We start from the raw sequence: 14,809 nt of genomic DNA on the forward strand, positions 1-14,809 counted from the left end.
TTCTGTTTTAAACTCCTGCTTTAACTCAAGAACATTTTAATTCAGTTATTAAAGTTTTACATCATATCCAGCTTCAGTGTACCAGATCACTCATAAATAGCCTTGAAAGGATTCGATTTTTATCCGGAAATTTTGGTAAATATTGATTCCACCATACGTACACAAACTGACAACACATATTTCCATCAATAATAATCAAAATTTACAGATAAGCAAAGTAAGAAAAATGCTGCTTGAGAACTTATTAGAATTTGATTTAAAGATATATACGTTGTATATTTGGACGTCATGTTGACAATTTGTGTTTTAACTGTTATAAAGGTTTAACTTTTAAAATCTCAACATCTACTGTCATTAAATAATTGTCTGACTCCCCCCCACATTTGTGACCCTTCCCCCATGGTTCCTGCAGCTATGAAAATGTAAATAGCTAAAAACTGAAAAAAAGTTTAAAACCCATAATTTTACACAACTGTGACAATTTAAATTGATAAAAATTTTAAAAATGCTTAAAATAAACATTGATAATATCTGTCAAAATTATTAAATACAAATTGAGTTCTGCCAAGCCTACTCATAATGTGCTTATCCTAAGGATAATACATTAGAACTCGTTTAGACGTTCAGTTTCACTCTCAGATCCCAGTAGTGCTGAGGTGACATTGCTTAGTAGGTCTCAGTATCACGGTCCTCTCAAAGAAATAGCATGCACTTAACATCAGAGTCTGTCTGGAACATATTTCTGGTGTACTTTTTATGACTGCTTCCTTAATATTCCTAGTGTAAATCAGTGGGAGGTAGGCACCTAACTTGCTTAGTACTTTTGTAAATCCTGTGAAGCACCTATCTGCATCTTTAGGCACCTAAGTACCTTTATGAATCTGGCCCTGAATATTTATATATGACTTTTCATTCTAGCGTGTTGTGCTGCAATTACAGAACTAGTGCTCAATGACACTAATGCTCACCAAGTAGTACAGGTAGGAAGACTTTATTCAGTTAAGATAAGGCATTTAAGTGTATCACTGGTATCACTTTCATATCTCTGGTTTATTTACTTGTGTCTCCTTGTGCATTTTTACTGGTGGTTTATAACTCTTGTAAACTCATAGACAGTAAAGCCAGGCGGGACCATCATGATCATCTAGTCTGACCTCTTGTACATCACAGGCCCCATAACCTCTGGCATTGTCTTTCACCCCTAGAGCTCTTCTTCCATCCTGGTATGATCTCCCAGCCAGTCCTCCAAGGTCTCCGTCACTGGGGCTCTGATGTCCAGTCCCAAACACAGGCAAGGTTTCCCACCCCTACATCAGCCTCCTAGTCACACTGAGCTTTATTCACCAAGCTCACGTCCTGCAGGAGCCTTTTTGGCCCAGAAGCGTCCACCAGCAAAGCTGCAGCTCCCTGGGCTTCCCCTTCTTAATGCAGCCACCTTCTGCTATGTATAGGGAATTGCCTAATTCTCCGTAGGTGGGTCTCATTCCGTAATCAGGGTTGACTTAGCCTCAGGCTCTCCAGCCCACAGGGCAAGCCACTTTATTACATTCACCTTTTGCAAATTCCTGATTTTGTCCAAGGGAGTCATGTGGAGGTGGGAATAAAGCATTTCCAGCTGTACATCTGGCTTAGAAGTCACCCTGGCCTGCAGTTGCAGGGGAGGACAACCAAAGGCATGCAGCCACAATGTATAGCTTATTGCCCTTATGAAAGTAGTACAGTATATGAAGGGTGACTATATTTCCCAAGGAGAAAATGGGACACCCTCAGCTGCTCACCCAAGGCGCCCCCCCACCATGCTGTTGCCTGGTCACTGGAGCCCTCCTCCTCCTCCTCCCCGCCCCGCATGAGGCTGTTGCCTGGGTGCTGGAAACCTGCCGGGGGCTGGCATCTCCACTTGCCCCCTCCACACCGCACCCCACTTTTTTGACAAAAGTGGACATTTGTCCTGTTTGCACTTGCCAACTGATCAAGTCGGCAAGGGCAAATGGAACAAATGCCTCCTTTTAGAAAAAAAACGTCAGGACAGACTGGACAGGGCTTAAAAAAGGGACTGTCCCGGCCAAAACGGGAGGTATCGTCACCCTAAATATATGGCCCCAGCAAGTGTGTGTTGCTGACTTCAGGATACATACTAGTTTGGACGTGCCCATAACTGGCAGGCTATACCTTCTTGGGGGATAACAATGCCTAGATGTTATATAGTGCTTTTCATCCATAGGTCTCAAAGCGCTGGACAGGGCACACTGATGTGCATGCCATCCACTTAAATATTATGGGTCTGCTTCTGCTGAAGTCAAGTGCAAAACTCTCAGGAGCAGGATAATACCTTATGAAGGGACCCCACTTTGATGTTAGTGTGGTTACCAGTATTGAACAAAGATGCAAAATGCCTATTTGTAGACATTTGGCTTATTAACTCTTATTAGTCACTATCATATAATTAGTTTTATATGAGCTCATTAAAAACTGGCTGGGCAATATGGCCAATATTACTGTATTTTAGAGTATAGGTAGCATTGCTCAGATATGAGTTTCTTTTGGTTAACAACTGTCAACTCATAAATCTGTTTCCTTCTTTTTGACATATTCAGGATAGAAAATTTTTTTCGTGGAATTGACGGACAAACATAAATTCTAAGGCTCGTGAACGCTCTGGCATTTCATCGCTGGGCTTGTGGATTTTAACAAGTGACATCATTTTAATTGGCTAGAATTTATGGTTCTAAAATGGTTTTAATTAGTGGACTCTTGTATGGATCCTATGTACACTCCAAGATGCTCCAACTCAGTAATTAACGCCAAATAAAAAAATCATAGCCATCTGTTATATACTAAATTTTAAGTCAAGACCATAAATGATACATGAGTGAAATCATCAGTACATTCATTTTAAACCCAGAGTCATAGCTAAAGGGAGTAGAGCAGGGGTTCTCAAATTTCATTGCATTGCAACCCCCTTCTGACAACAAATTATTTCACAACCCCAGGAGGGGAGACCAAAGCATGAGTCTGCCCAAGCCTCGCTGCCCCAAAGCCGAAGAGCTTCATCGCAAAGCATGGAGCTTGTAACCTGAGCCCTGCCACCCCAAGCTGAAGCCAAAGCCTGAGCACTGGGCAGTGGGGCTGGGCTTTGGCCCTGGGTAGTGGGGCTCGGGCTTCAGCTTTGTGCCCGGGCGGTGGGGCTCGGGCTTCAGCTTTGTGCCCGGGCGGTGGGGCTCGGGCTTCGGGCCTGGGGGCTCGGGCTTCGGCTTTGGGCCTGGGCGTGGGGCTCGGGCTTCGGCTTTGGGCCTGGGCGTGGGGCTCGGGCTTCGGCTTTGGGCCTGGGCGTGGGGCTCGGGCTTCGGCTTTGGGCCTGGGTGTGGGGCTCGGGCTTCGGCTTCGGGCCTGTGTCCCAGCCAGTCTAACGCCAGCCCTTGCAACCTCATTAAAACAGGGTTTCGACCCACTTTGGGGTCCTGACCCACAGTTTGAGAACCGCTGGAGTAAAGGAAAGGAAAGTTCTTAGATAGAATAGGCACAGGGTGTTGAAATACTTTAGGTGCCTACTGGGCAAGAAGAGAAGTGGAAAAAATTAACTCCTTGTATAGCTTAAGCACTCAGAGGCAGATGAAGATTTATTGGGACCCTGGGCACAAAGAGGTTTTAGGCCTCCCACAACCCATTGCTATGGGACCCCACACCCTGCTCTTCCTCCCCCCTCCAAGGTCCTGCCCCCAGCCAGGCTAGAAGCCAGAGCCATGGCTACCCAGGGAGTCCGGGCCATTGTGATGAGCCCTGGACTCTCCACCTGCCCTGGGTGGTGTGCCCCTGGCAGCTGGAGGGTTCAGGGCTCCCCGCAGCACCTAGGGCTCACATGGTGGCTCTTACCATGGCCCGGCTCTGGCTTCTGGCCTGGCCAGGGAGTGGGGCCCCAGGGGGAAGAGGAGGAGTGGGGATCGGGGCCTCAGGGGAAGAATAGAAGCAGGGTGTGGGGTCACTTGGCATTGGTGGCCCATCCACTTCTATCCAGGTTTTAGCACTCCTGCGGGGGACCCCAAATTGGGCAGGGCCCCTGGATATAAGCTCTCTGAGTCCGTAAATTAATCTGCCACTGTAAACACTAGAATTATAGAAACCATATAGGTTTAGGGAACCATTTTTATCTGAAGCTCATGTTTTCTTAAGTGGAATCTATTTTTTTTGTTTTTGTATTTAAGTCAGATTAAATGTTAAAAACAGTACATCTCTTTTTGTTGTTAGTTTTTTTTTTTACTGAACTGCAACATGATTTTCGGACATAGACATATATCCAGTGGTGAGCTGGAGCCGGTTCGCACCAGTTCACTAGAACCAGTGGTTAAATTTAGAAGCCCTTTTAGAACCGGTTGGGCTTCTAAATTGAACCGGCCAAAAGTGGTGCCTTAAGCGCTGATTCTACAGGTGCTCCAGCCCTGGAGCACCCAAAGGGAAAATTTGGTGAGTGCAGAGCACCCACTGGCAGCTCCCCGCCCCAGCCCCAGCTCACTTCCGCCTCCTCCCCTGAACGTGCCGCCCTGCTCTGCTTCTCCACCCCGCCCCCACTTCCCACGAATCAGCTGTTCACCCGGGAAGCCAGGGCAGGCTGAGAAGCAAGCGGCGGCTTCCCGCTCAGGCCCAGGGAGGTGGAGCGGAGGTAAGCTCGGACGGGGGTGGGGCACAAGGAGGGCTGCCCGCACCGCAGCAGGTAACCCGAGGAGGGGGGTGCACGCAGGGGAACTGCTCCCTGCCCCAGCTCACCTCCGCCACCCTCGGCCTGAGTGTGAAGCCGTGGCCTGCTTCTCAGCCCTCCCCGGCTTCCTGCAGAACAGCTGATTTGCGGGAAGCCGGGGGGGGGGCGGGGTGCGCGGAGAAGCAGAGCAGGGCGGTGCGTTCAGGGGAGGAGGCGGAGTGGAGGTGAGCTGGGGCCGGGCGCGGGGTGGGGAGCTGCCAATTTTCCCCATGGGTGCTCCAGCCCCGGAGCACCCAGGGAGTCGGCACCTAAGGCGCCACTTTTGATGTGATCAGTGGGGGGACAGGCTGCTCCCCCTGCTCCCCCCCAGCTACGCTCCCCCGCCCCTAGGAGCCAGAGGGACCTGCCGGATGCTTCCTGGGAGCTGCCCCAGGTAAGCACCGCTGGGACTCCCCATCTTGCCCCCCGGCAGGTGCCTCTGGCTCTTAGGGGTAGGGTGGGCACCCACTACGGTGGCCCATGAGACCCTCCTGCCCAGTTTTGGGGGTAGTCAGGGGACAGGGGAGCAGGGTGGATGAGGCAGGGGTCCTGGGGGGGGGCGTCAAGGAATGCAGGGGGGTTGGATGTGGCAGGAGTCCTGGGGGGCGGGGGTGGGCAACGACCCCTTCGTGGGGTAAGGAGGGAACCCATTGTTAACATTTTGGCAGCTCATCACTGGATATATCAAAACGATCACACAGGGTTTTATTCTAGTTCAGGGCTTTTTTGGTGCATAAATCTCTGATCATGATGTTCCAAAATACACAGTGGATGATGGCAGCTCCAGTGGTGCAATCCTTTTGACTTCAGTGCAGCTCAACACGGCTTCAGGGTCCATCTGCAAAGGTTCAAGTGCAGGATCAGTTTACAGTGAATGTAATGATGGTTTTGCTCTTATGCACATTTCACTGATACTACCTTAAAACTTAGTGTATAATAGATGGCTAAGAACTTTTCAAATTGATATTAACTTCTGAATTGTTTACATGAAGTAACATTTAATGTTGTTTGCACTTTCTGTCCTAAAGCAGCACCTACATTGATGACTTTCCTTTATGTTTCTTTTCCAGGAAAATGGGGTATATACAATAGCAAAACTGATTTTACCAAACAAACAAAGGAATGCAGTAAAAGCTAATTTATTACAGGTAATTCTCTTTCACGCTGAAAGCTTTACACAGTCTTTGGAAATTTATCTTATGATTTTTGGTATTTTAATATACAGTAGCAACTTTGTTAACCACTTTATTAAAAAATACATGAAACGAATGGCAGATTGCTACACCACAGGAAAGTAAAAGTCAAATCATGACCTTGTGTGTGGTGTTCTGCTATAAAACACTTTATGCTTCTTGTACCCTACCTAACATAGAAGAACATGGATATTGAGGCTATGTCTACACTGGCAAGTGAAAGACCAAACTTTTGTCGTTCAGAGGTGTTAACCCCCCACGCCCCCGAATGACAAAAGTTTGGTCAATGATAGGCGCCAGTGCTACGAGTGCTTTGTCAGCAGGAGCGCTCTCCTGCTGACAACGCTACCACCGCTCATTGGGGGTGGAAGCTTTTTGTCGGCAGGAGAGCCGACAACAGCGGCTACGCTGCGCGCCTTTTGACTTCGTTTCTTTTGGGGTGGAGCACCTTGCTGTGATTGTTAAATAAAGCATAGCAAAACATAACATAAAGTAATGTAAATTAAATGCAGGATGATCAATCTTTGTTTGCTAAAGATCGGGTGGCTTCTGTGTTTGTTATGAAATTTTATGTAAATTTATTGGTTAGAGTCAACCCAGGTTGGTAGTGACCAGTACAGTAGTTGTTAACTATCTGACAGCTATTCTGTGGCGTCTGAGAAATGAGTTTGGTGTCTTTCTGATTTCTAGTGAGTAGCTGTCCATGTCACTAAAATCATCACCATAACTGTCACCTAATGGGCACTCTTAGTAGAGAGGGAAAGATGGCCATTCTTATTGCCTTTTACCACAGTAGTCCTTCCAGATCAGGCTTGAGACACACTGGAGAAGTGGTTTGGGGATCTTGCACTGCTGATGTATGCTGCATGCTCTCTTTATGGATTAACAGATCAGACTGCAATCTCAAATGTTAGCTAGTGCCTATCATCTGCACTAAAGTTTTTTTTTATAATACTTAAATTAATTTAAAACTTTTTGTAACATTATCCTTTGAAGGAAATTAAAGAGGGAGTAAATTTATAAAATCTTTTTATGAAACTAATTTAATGCAGTTAGGCATCTGTTTAACAGTAGCTTCAAATATATACATATTTTTAATTAGATTAATTTACCAAGTGTGTTGTTAACTCCAATTCAGCATAAAGTTACAAGAGATTATATTTTACAATAGATCATGAGTGAATGTAGTATGGTTTAAATATAAGGTGACATCAGTTATTAGTAACAAAGGTTTGATTATGACATTGCTGATACACTTAACAGAAATCCCACCACATCCAGGAAAATGATAAGAAATCTATCTTTAATCCAAACCATGTTTAACATCTCATGCTGCTTTTCTATTGTTCCTGTCAAGGTTCCTCCCCCACTCTGAACTCTAGGGTACAGATGTGGGGACCTGGATGAAAAACCTCCTAAGCTTATCTTTACCAGCTTAGGTCAAAACTTCCCCAAGGTACAAAATATTCCACCCGTTGTCCTTGGACTGGCCGCTACCACCACCAAACTAATACTGGTTACTGGGGAAGAGCTGTTTGGACGCGTCCTTCCCCCCAAAATACTTCCCAAAACCTTGCACCCCACTTCCTGGACAAGGTTTGGTAAAAAAGCCTCACCAATTTGCCTAGGTGACTACAGACCCAGACCCTTGGATCTTAAGAACAATGAACAATCCTCCCAACACTTGCACCCCCCTTTCCTGGGAAATGTTGGATAAAAAGCCTCACCAATTTGCATAGGTGACCACAGACCCAAACCCTTGGATCTGAGAACAATGAAAAAGCATTCAGTTTTTTTACAAGAAGACTTTTAATAAAAAATAGAAGTAAATAGAAATAAAGAAATCCCCCCTGTAAAATCAGGATGGTAGATACCTTACAAGGTAATTAGATTCAAAAACATAGAGAACCCCTCTAGGCAAAACCTTAAGTTACAAAAAAGATACACAGACAGAAATAGTTATTCTATTCAGCACAATTCTTTTCTCAGCCATTTAAAGAAATCATAATCTAACACATACCTAGCTAGATTACTTACTAAAAGTTCTAAGACTCCATTCCTGGTCTATCCCCGGTAAAGACCAGCATATAGACAGACCCAGACCCTTTGTTTCTCTCCCTCCTCCCAGCTTTTGAAAGTATCTTGTCTCCTCATTGGTCATTTTGGTCAGGTGCCAGCGAGGTTACCTTTAGCTTCTTAACCCTTTACAGGTGAGAGGAGCTTCCCCCTGGCCAGGAGGGATTTCAAAGGGGTTTACCCTTCCCTTTATATTTATGACAGTTCCTTTCTCATAATTATTGATTTCTAGGATATTTGTGAATTTTATGAATTTCATGGGTTTATTTCTTACATTTTGGCCCAGTATCTTTATCTTGCTAATCAGTCTCTTCATTCTTTCTATTTCTTTAGGAATCACAATTCATTATTTGGGGAGTAGTTATGATATCACAATCATTATTTCCCCATTCATTCAGTATGTAAAGAATATGCTGCCCTTAAATCTGAAGCTTTTTACAGACATAAAAGTGTTAAGCTCAGAATATTGCTGTGAGGAAGGAAAGTAGTAGTATTCTCATTTTACAGGTAGGAAATAGATGAATAGGGAGGTAACTAGAAAAGGAGTACTTGTGGCACCTTAGAGACTAACCAATTTATTTGAGCATGAGCTTTCGTGAGCTACAGCTGTGGGAGAGCTGTGAACAGAGGACAGATCTCTTAATTTTTAGTCCTGTGTTTCAGTCATATAACCCTGATTCCTTCCTACATTAGGGACTAGGCACAGTCACTAAAAAGGGAAACCTTCAAAGTAATAACTATGGCTCCAATCCTGCAAGTTATTCCACACTGACAGACCCCTCTGACTGTGCCGGTCTCAGAAGAATATTGGAACGACAACACCGGATGTTTATCCTGTGTTCAAAGGGCAATTATTTTGGAATAAGAAAAAACAATTCTCTTTAAAGAAGACTGTTTCCTAGCAGTATTGGTGACTGATGTCCTGCTTCCCTCAAAAATAGTGGTTAGCTTTTATCTCCTTCATTATTTTGCAGTCATTACTCCAGCAAAACTCCTACCGTCTGAGTAAGGACCACTGGATTGGACCCATAATAGGATTTTTAGTCACGAATGTAATCTAACAGTTTGAATATTATTTAGATCTATATTATTGTTTCCACTGTTTTAGAGTCTTGGTAACTCATTTTCCTTTGGCTTACACATTGCAGCCATCTTTGTTTGGTAAGCTAGTTTTTGCATTGGCTTGGATAGATGGATATAGTTGGAGAGAACTCAAGATGAGTTACCTAAAAATCTCTGTATTAACTAAGAGACTCTAATTTCACCCATGGCTGTCATGATTATTTTTTTAATGTTTATTTTCTCTAATAGTGATTATATAGAAACTCAGCTATATGGATAATTTTCTGAAAACTAGATCAAGTGTATTCTTATGGCTGATCTTCAGATTCTTGTAAACTTAGGGCTTTTTGTTGGTTTGTTTTTGTTTTTGTCTCCTGTTGACATTTTTAGGGCTCTACACTTCATTTTCCAGAAAAAAGGGCCAAATTCTGCTCCCTGTTACCTAAGTGTAACCCCATTGACTTCCATTGGACTGCACTGGAATCATCGAGCAGAATGTGGCTCAAAGACTTCAGCAGTGCAGAAATAAAATTATTCGGTGTCTAATGTAGCTATGCTGATCCGTAGTTTTTTTTAAAGAGGGCCTGCCCGCATTGGAAATACAGCATGCACTGAAGCAGATGGCTTGTGACTAAAGTGTAGAAATGTTTAATTTTGGTTTATTGAGGATGATTACCATGCTAATAGCCTGGCCTACTTAGTTACTTAAATATGAAGGTTAAAAAAATATGTTTAGGGTCCTTGCTGTTTTATGAACAGCGTTTTAATTTGTACATAATTTGTTATTAATTGAAGCATTTCTGTCACCCCAGTGTTATGCTTTCAGAGCCTTGCGGTTTCTCTTCAGTATGGAAAGAAATAGACATCTCTTTAAAAGGTATGGTAATAAAATGCTACATGGGACTGCATTTGTAGCATTTACAAACCATCATTCAGGTAAATTCTCAATTAATGTCACGCTCAGTTTTCAAATGTAGTAATTGATTTCCAGAGAACAAGAAAAAACAAACAAACAAAATCTAAGAGTGCATATCCTCCACTCTTCTCCACAGCTGCAAATGGCTGGCTGTGCCTGCAGTTGAACGATTTGCAGTACTGCTGTATGAGGCAGGATTTAGAGAGTTAGTGGAGGGGGCCTGCCTCATAGGAACTCTACTGAACTCAACAGAATCCAGCCCTACAGAGGCTGCTCTTGTGTTTCCATGTAGCAAGCTTTGGAGCAAGCTGGAGGTAGAGTGAAGTTAGGACTGTTGCATCTGCCATTGTGTAGGTCCATCAGCCTTTTCCCAGAAGATTAGCGTAACTGTATGAGAAGCAACATGGAACCTCAGAACTACAGTACCAGATATGGAGCAGTTGGGGAGGAGTGGATTCTTTCTTTACCCACCCCTTTTGAGAACTGATCCTACATCAAGCCTGTTTACTTGGGCTGGGTGCTGGGATATATGACCCTACATGAAGAAAAATGTCTGCCACCAATAACCATCTCTACTAGAAATGTGTTGCCAGAGTTTTAACAGAAGGTTAGAATATGAAGTTCATGTGTAACCAAATGCCTAACTGTGAAATAAGAATGACAATCAAACTGCAAATTGGCTGTAACTTTTGGTAGTTCTTACCTATCCATCACTTGTTATCAAAAGACTTAAACTGATAGAATTATGAACATACACACACACCTTTCATCTTACTTTTATTTTAATAAAGCTGACCTGACCAGTTTTCCTTTTCCTGGAAGGGCTCCAGCCTATAAAGATTGTACGGTACTACTAGGGCTTGAGTTGTGATTGAGCCATTTCCTCATCCTTCGTTTTGCAACTCCTTTACAGTTCCTGATTTCCATTCCTGCCATTCCTCACCCTACCTATAGCTCCTGTTGAAAAAAGGAAACAACAAAACACCAACCAAACATGTAACTAATGAGGCTTTGCCAATTCTTCACTATTTTAATTGGCTTGTTTGTTGTAAATCCGTTCCCTACCCTTTGTCTGTTTTGTGTCTTTTTGATTGTAAATTGTGGGAAAAGGATTATAGCCCCAATCCTGCACGTAAACAGGTATTAGTCACATCACTGAATGCTCTACTGGAAGTTGCAGAGATAATACAGTGATGGGGCAATATAAGAACCTATACAGAATTGCATAGATACACCATTGCATCCAAGGGGAGCTCCATTGACTTCAGTGAATCTCCACCTTTCAATGGAGTAGGATCTGTGTTTATGCAGTGGGCAGCAAAATGATGTCCCAATCCCAGCTGGGACCTTTGGAAGTTCCTTGTAGTCCCACATGGTGACTATTTGTGATTAGGAACATTTGAATGGCTGGTCAAAAATAATAATTATTTAGAAGGTTATAAAATAAGGAGTAGCAATACATTAGTTAAAAAAGTCTTCACGGTGTGTAATCTGTTATGAACACTCCCTAAATTTATAAAAATGTTAAATGTTTTTAGACTCTTCCCGACTGATTTGTTTGAGAACTTCATTGATATTGGACATTATGTTCGTAATATCAGTGCTTATGAAGAGCTGGTATCAAAGCTAAATTCATTACTGGTAAGCACAAAGTTTCCAATTTTTTCATCATGTTAATAAATAACTATTGTTTTCAGTTTGCTGTACATGTAAATCATCAAAATTGCATATTTTTTAAATATTATCATTAGGAGGAGGAACTCAAGCAAATTGCTGAAAGTATTGAAAGCATTAATCAAAATAAAGCACCATCAAAATACATAGGCAATTATGCGATTTTAGATCATCTTGGCAGTGGAGCTTTTGGAAGTGTTTATAAGGTAAACTTGCTTTTTGATATTAACCAACAATTTTCTGTTGACATTTGTCTGTTTTTTCCACCATTTTTTAGGTTTATTCTGAATCTGTCTGACAACATTTTTGCCTGTAAAAATGGCCAATATGTTTCTCAGAACAACAGTGATCTTTATTACTACTCTTTTTTCTTTGTACTACTTTTCACAGACAGCAGTTCTGTCTGCTAGAAAGTGTGATAAATCTGTATAATCTGAAGGGATTCACACCACTGTTTCTGCAAAGCCCCATACAGAGCATCTATGAAGTTCTTTAAAACATCTAAGCAAACCCTGCAGGACACTGCTAACTGCATCATTGGTCTCCAACACTTTTCAGCTGATATCACACTAACTACAGAAAGAATAGTTACTTTAGAATTTAAGGTTTCAGAGTGGTAGCCATGTTAGTATGTATCAGCAAAAACAACGAGGAGTCCTTGTGGCACCTTAGAGACTAACCAACATATTTGGGCATAAGCTTTCGTGGGCTAAAACCCACTTCATCAGATGCAACTGAATTGAAGAGAAAGATTTAGACTCAGTTAACTCACCACATCTATATGATTAATGTCCTTTCTGCCCCCATCCTTTTTTGTTAATTTTTACACGGTTTTTCCCCTGTAGGTTAGAAAACATAGTGTCCAAAATCTACTAGCAATGAAAGAAGTCAATTTACATAATCCAGCATTTGGAAAGGACAAAAAAGACAGAGACAGCAGTGTAAAGAACATTGTCTCTGAATTAACAATCATTAAAGAACAGGTAAGTGTCATAAACCCTTCACTAGGGGACATTTTCTAAAAATTTCTCACCATTAGTAAAAGCAGCTCAGCTGTGTTTTTGGGAGCCCTACTGTATATAGGCTGCCAGCTGCTGGTGGTGGTTTTAGTCTGATCAACACAATATAAAAAATGCCAGTGGCCCATCTACACCACTCTAAACATTGCAAACATTTCAGTTTTAGCAGCACTGTAAACAAGACCTTATTGTTACTTGGAAACTCTGAGATTGTTAACTGATGTATTCAACAATTTAAAAAAATTCCTTTAATAAAGAATAATCTGTTAGCAACAGTCTAATGAAAAGTTGGTCAGTGTTTCTATTCCATATTAAGTTTTCATGGCTTTGAAATCGTCAGATTTTAGTCCGAAAAAGTCACTGCTGTGACTTACAAGTTCTCAAAGTGTGATTTTTAAATTAAAAACAATATTGAATGCAAATTGGATTTAGGGTTGTCTGCTGAAGCAAAGGGGACTTTGTGCAGGCTTACTAGCTTTGCCCCTCTATTTCTTTGCTCCATTCCTTCCACTGTTAGGGGTTAAGTCAGAATCATCTTGTTTGGTCTCCCACTTCCTGGTTTTGCTGGGGAAGGAGAGTAATCTTCAACACCATTTTTTGGAATATACCTTCCCTCCAAGTTTGAAATTGGGAGAAGGGGCAACAATGGCTCATCCTACCCTGTCAGCTCCTAGAGTGACTGCAATTAGGGAGTCCTTATGCCATCTGTACAAATGGCGGGAGGAAATCCTGTGTGCTATGCCCCATATAAGGCAAGGGCACATTTATCAGACAGAATTAGTTACAACCCTCTGAAATCCAGAAATTTTTTGGAATACAAGTTTCGGAAACTTTCATAATATTTGTATAAAACTATTGCTATTCCGCTCAATTTATAGATTGATGTTATCAATATTGTGCCCCCAATCTAACATTAATTCCAACTGTCTATTTTTTTTTCGTATTGTAGCTTTCTCATCCCAATGTTGTACGATATTACAGAACCTTCCTGGAAAGTAAGTAAAAACTTAGCGACTAAAAACCATGTTGTTTGTCATGAAGAAATAATAGCATAATAAAAGTACTTAGTAGATCCAGGAAAGATCCTATCCAACTTGAACAGTAGGAACTAATTTTCTCTTAAGAATAGCACTATAGCTCCAACAGATTTAGACCTAAGTGTTGGTTTAAATATTGGCTACAGCAGACTGTAAATAACAATAGCTATTATTTACATTGATTTACATTGCAGTAGCACCCATAATGTGCTAGGCCCTGTCCAAACATATAAGACACACCCTGCTCTAAAGAATTTACAGTCTGAAAAACAAAATTCAGATGCTGGGGAAAGATATATCATGATACAGGGTGGTGACTGATACGTGAATTATTCATTCCATCCCCCTCCCCCTTTTTGTATGCATGCACTATAGGCAGCTGTCCTCCCTGGCTGTTGTTATTAGCGATCTAATTTCTTGTAGGTGTTGCAGCAAATGTGATTCTGAAGAACGCATTTGAATGACAAGAACAAGAGTAGTCATTAAAATATATTTGCACATACAGATAATTTAAGCAGAGTAATAAACTAACAATCATATGTATATTTTGACTAAGATCATGTTTTCTGAGGATATGCTGGATATATGAATGTAATATTTTTTTGGGATTGCCATTTCCTTTTGTTGTGCATAGATGACAGGCTGTACATAGTAATGGAGCTCATAGAAGGGGCACCGCTGGGAGAACACTTTCATTCTTTGAAGGAAAAGCAACAACAGTTTACAGAAGATAGAATATGGAATATATTTATACAAGTAAGGACCTGCATTTTAATTTGTAACCTTTCTTTATGAAATTTGTAGAGCCATTTGTATATGCTGGACTAATAAATTTATAAAATAATACTTATAGTGCCAAAGCACTAAATGTCATAAAATGTGAACATAATTTTATCTGATTTTATTTGGGTTGCAGTTAAAATTCTTTATATGTCTTTTTGTTTTGAAGCTGTGTCTAGCTCTTCGTTACTTGCATAAGGAGAAGAGGATTGTCCATAGAGATCTCACTCCAAACAATATCATGCTGGGGGATAAAGACAAAGTAACAGTTAGTAAGTGGAATTTCTGTGGCCACAGTGGGTTTCAGCCCAGTTCACCTTGTT

General features: G+C 41.9%; 1 protein-coding gene across 14 annotated transcripts in view; it reads left to right on the forward strand.

Annotated features, from left to right (window-relative positions):
- Nucleotides 1-14,809, forward strand: part of NEK10 (NIMA related kinase 10) — a 173,638-nt gene that overhangs the window by 46,257 nt on the left and 112,572 nt on the right. For all 14 annotated transcript variants that reach the window (XM_073333431.1, XM_073333424.1, XM_073333427.1 and 11 more), the window contains 9 exons: nucleotides 919-980; nucleotides 5,800-5,877; nucleotides 9,873-9,937; nucleotides 11,515-11,617; nucleotides 11,728-11,856; nucleotides 12,496-12,633; nucleotides 13,619-13,664; nucleotides 14,341-14,462; nucleotides 14,656-14,758. In XM_073333431.1, the coding sequence (XP_073189532.1) occupies nucleotides 919-980; nucleotides 5,800-5,877; nucleotides 9,873-9,937; nucleotides 11,515-11,617; nucleotides 11,728-11,856; nucleotides 12,496-12,633; nucleotides 13,619-13,664; nucleotides 14,341-14,462; nucleotides 14,656-14,758 (846 nt within the window). The remainder of the gene's footprint in view (nucleotides 1-918; nucleotides 981-5,799; nucleotides 5,878-9,872; nucleotides 9,938-11,514; nucleotides 11,618-11,727; nucleotides 11,857-12,495; nucleotides 12,634-13,618; nucleotides 13,665-14,340; nucleotides 14,463-14,655; nucleotides 14,759-14,809) is intronic.

This window comes from Lepidochelys kempii, chromosome 2 (assembly GCF_965140265.1).
Source record: "Lepidochelys kempii isolate rLepKem1 chromosome 2, rLepKem1.hap2, whole genome shotgun sequence".
Lineage (NCBI taxonomy): Eukaryota > Metazoa > Chordata > Testudines > Cheloniidae > Lepidochelys > Lepidochelys kempii.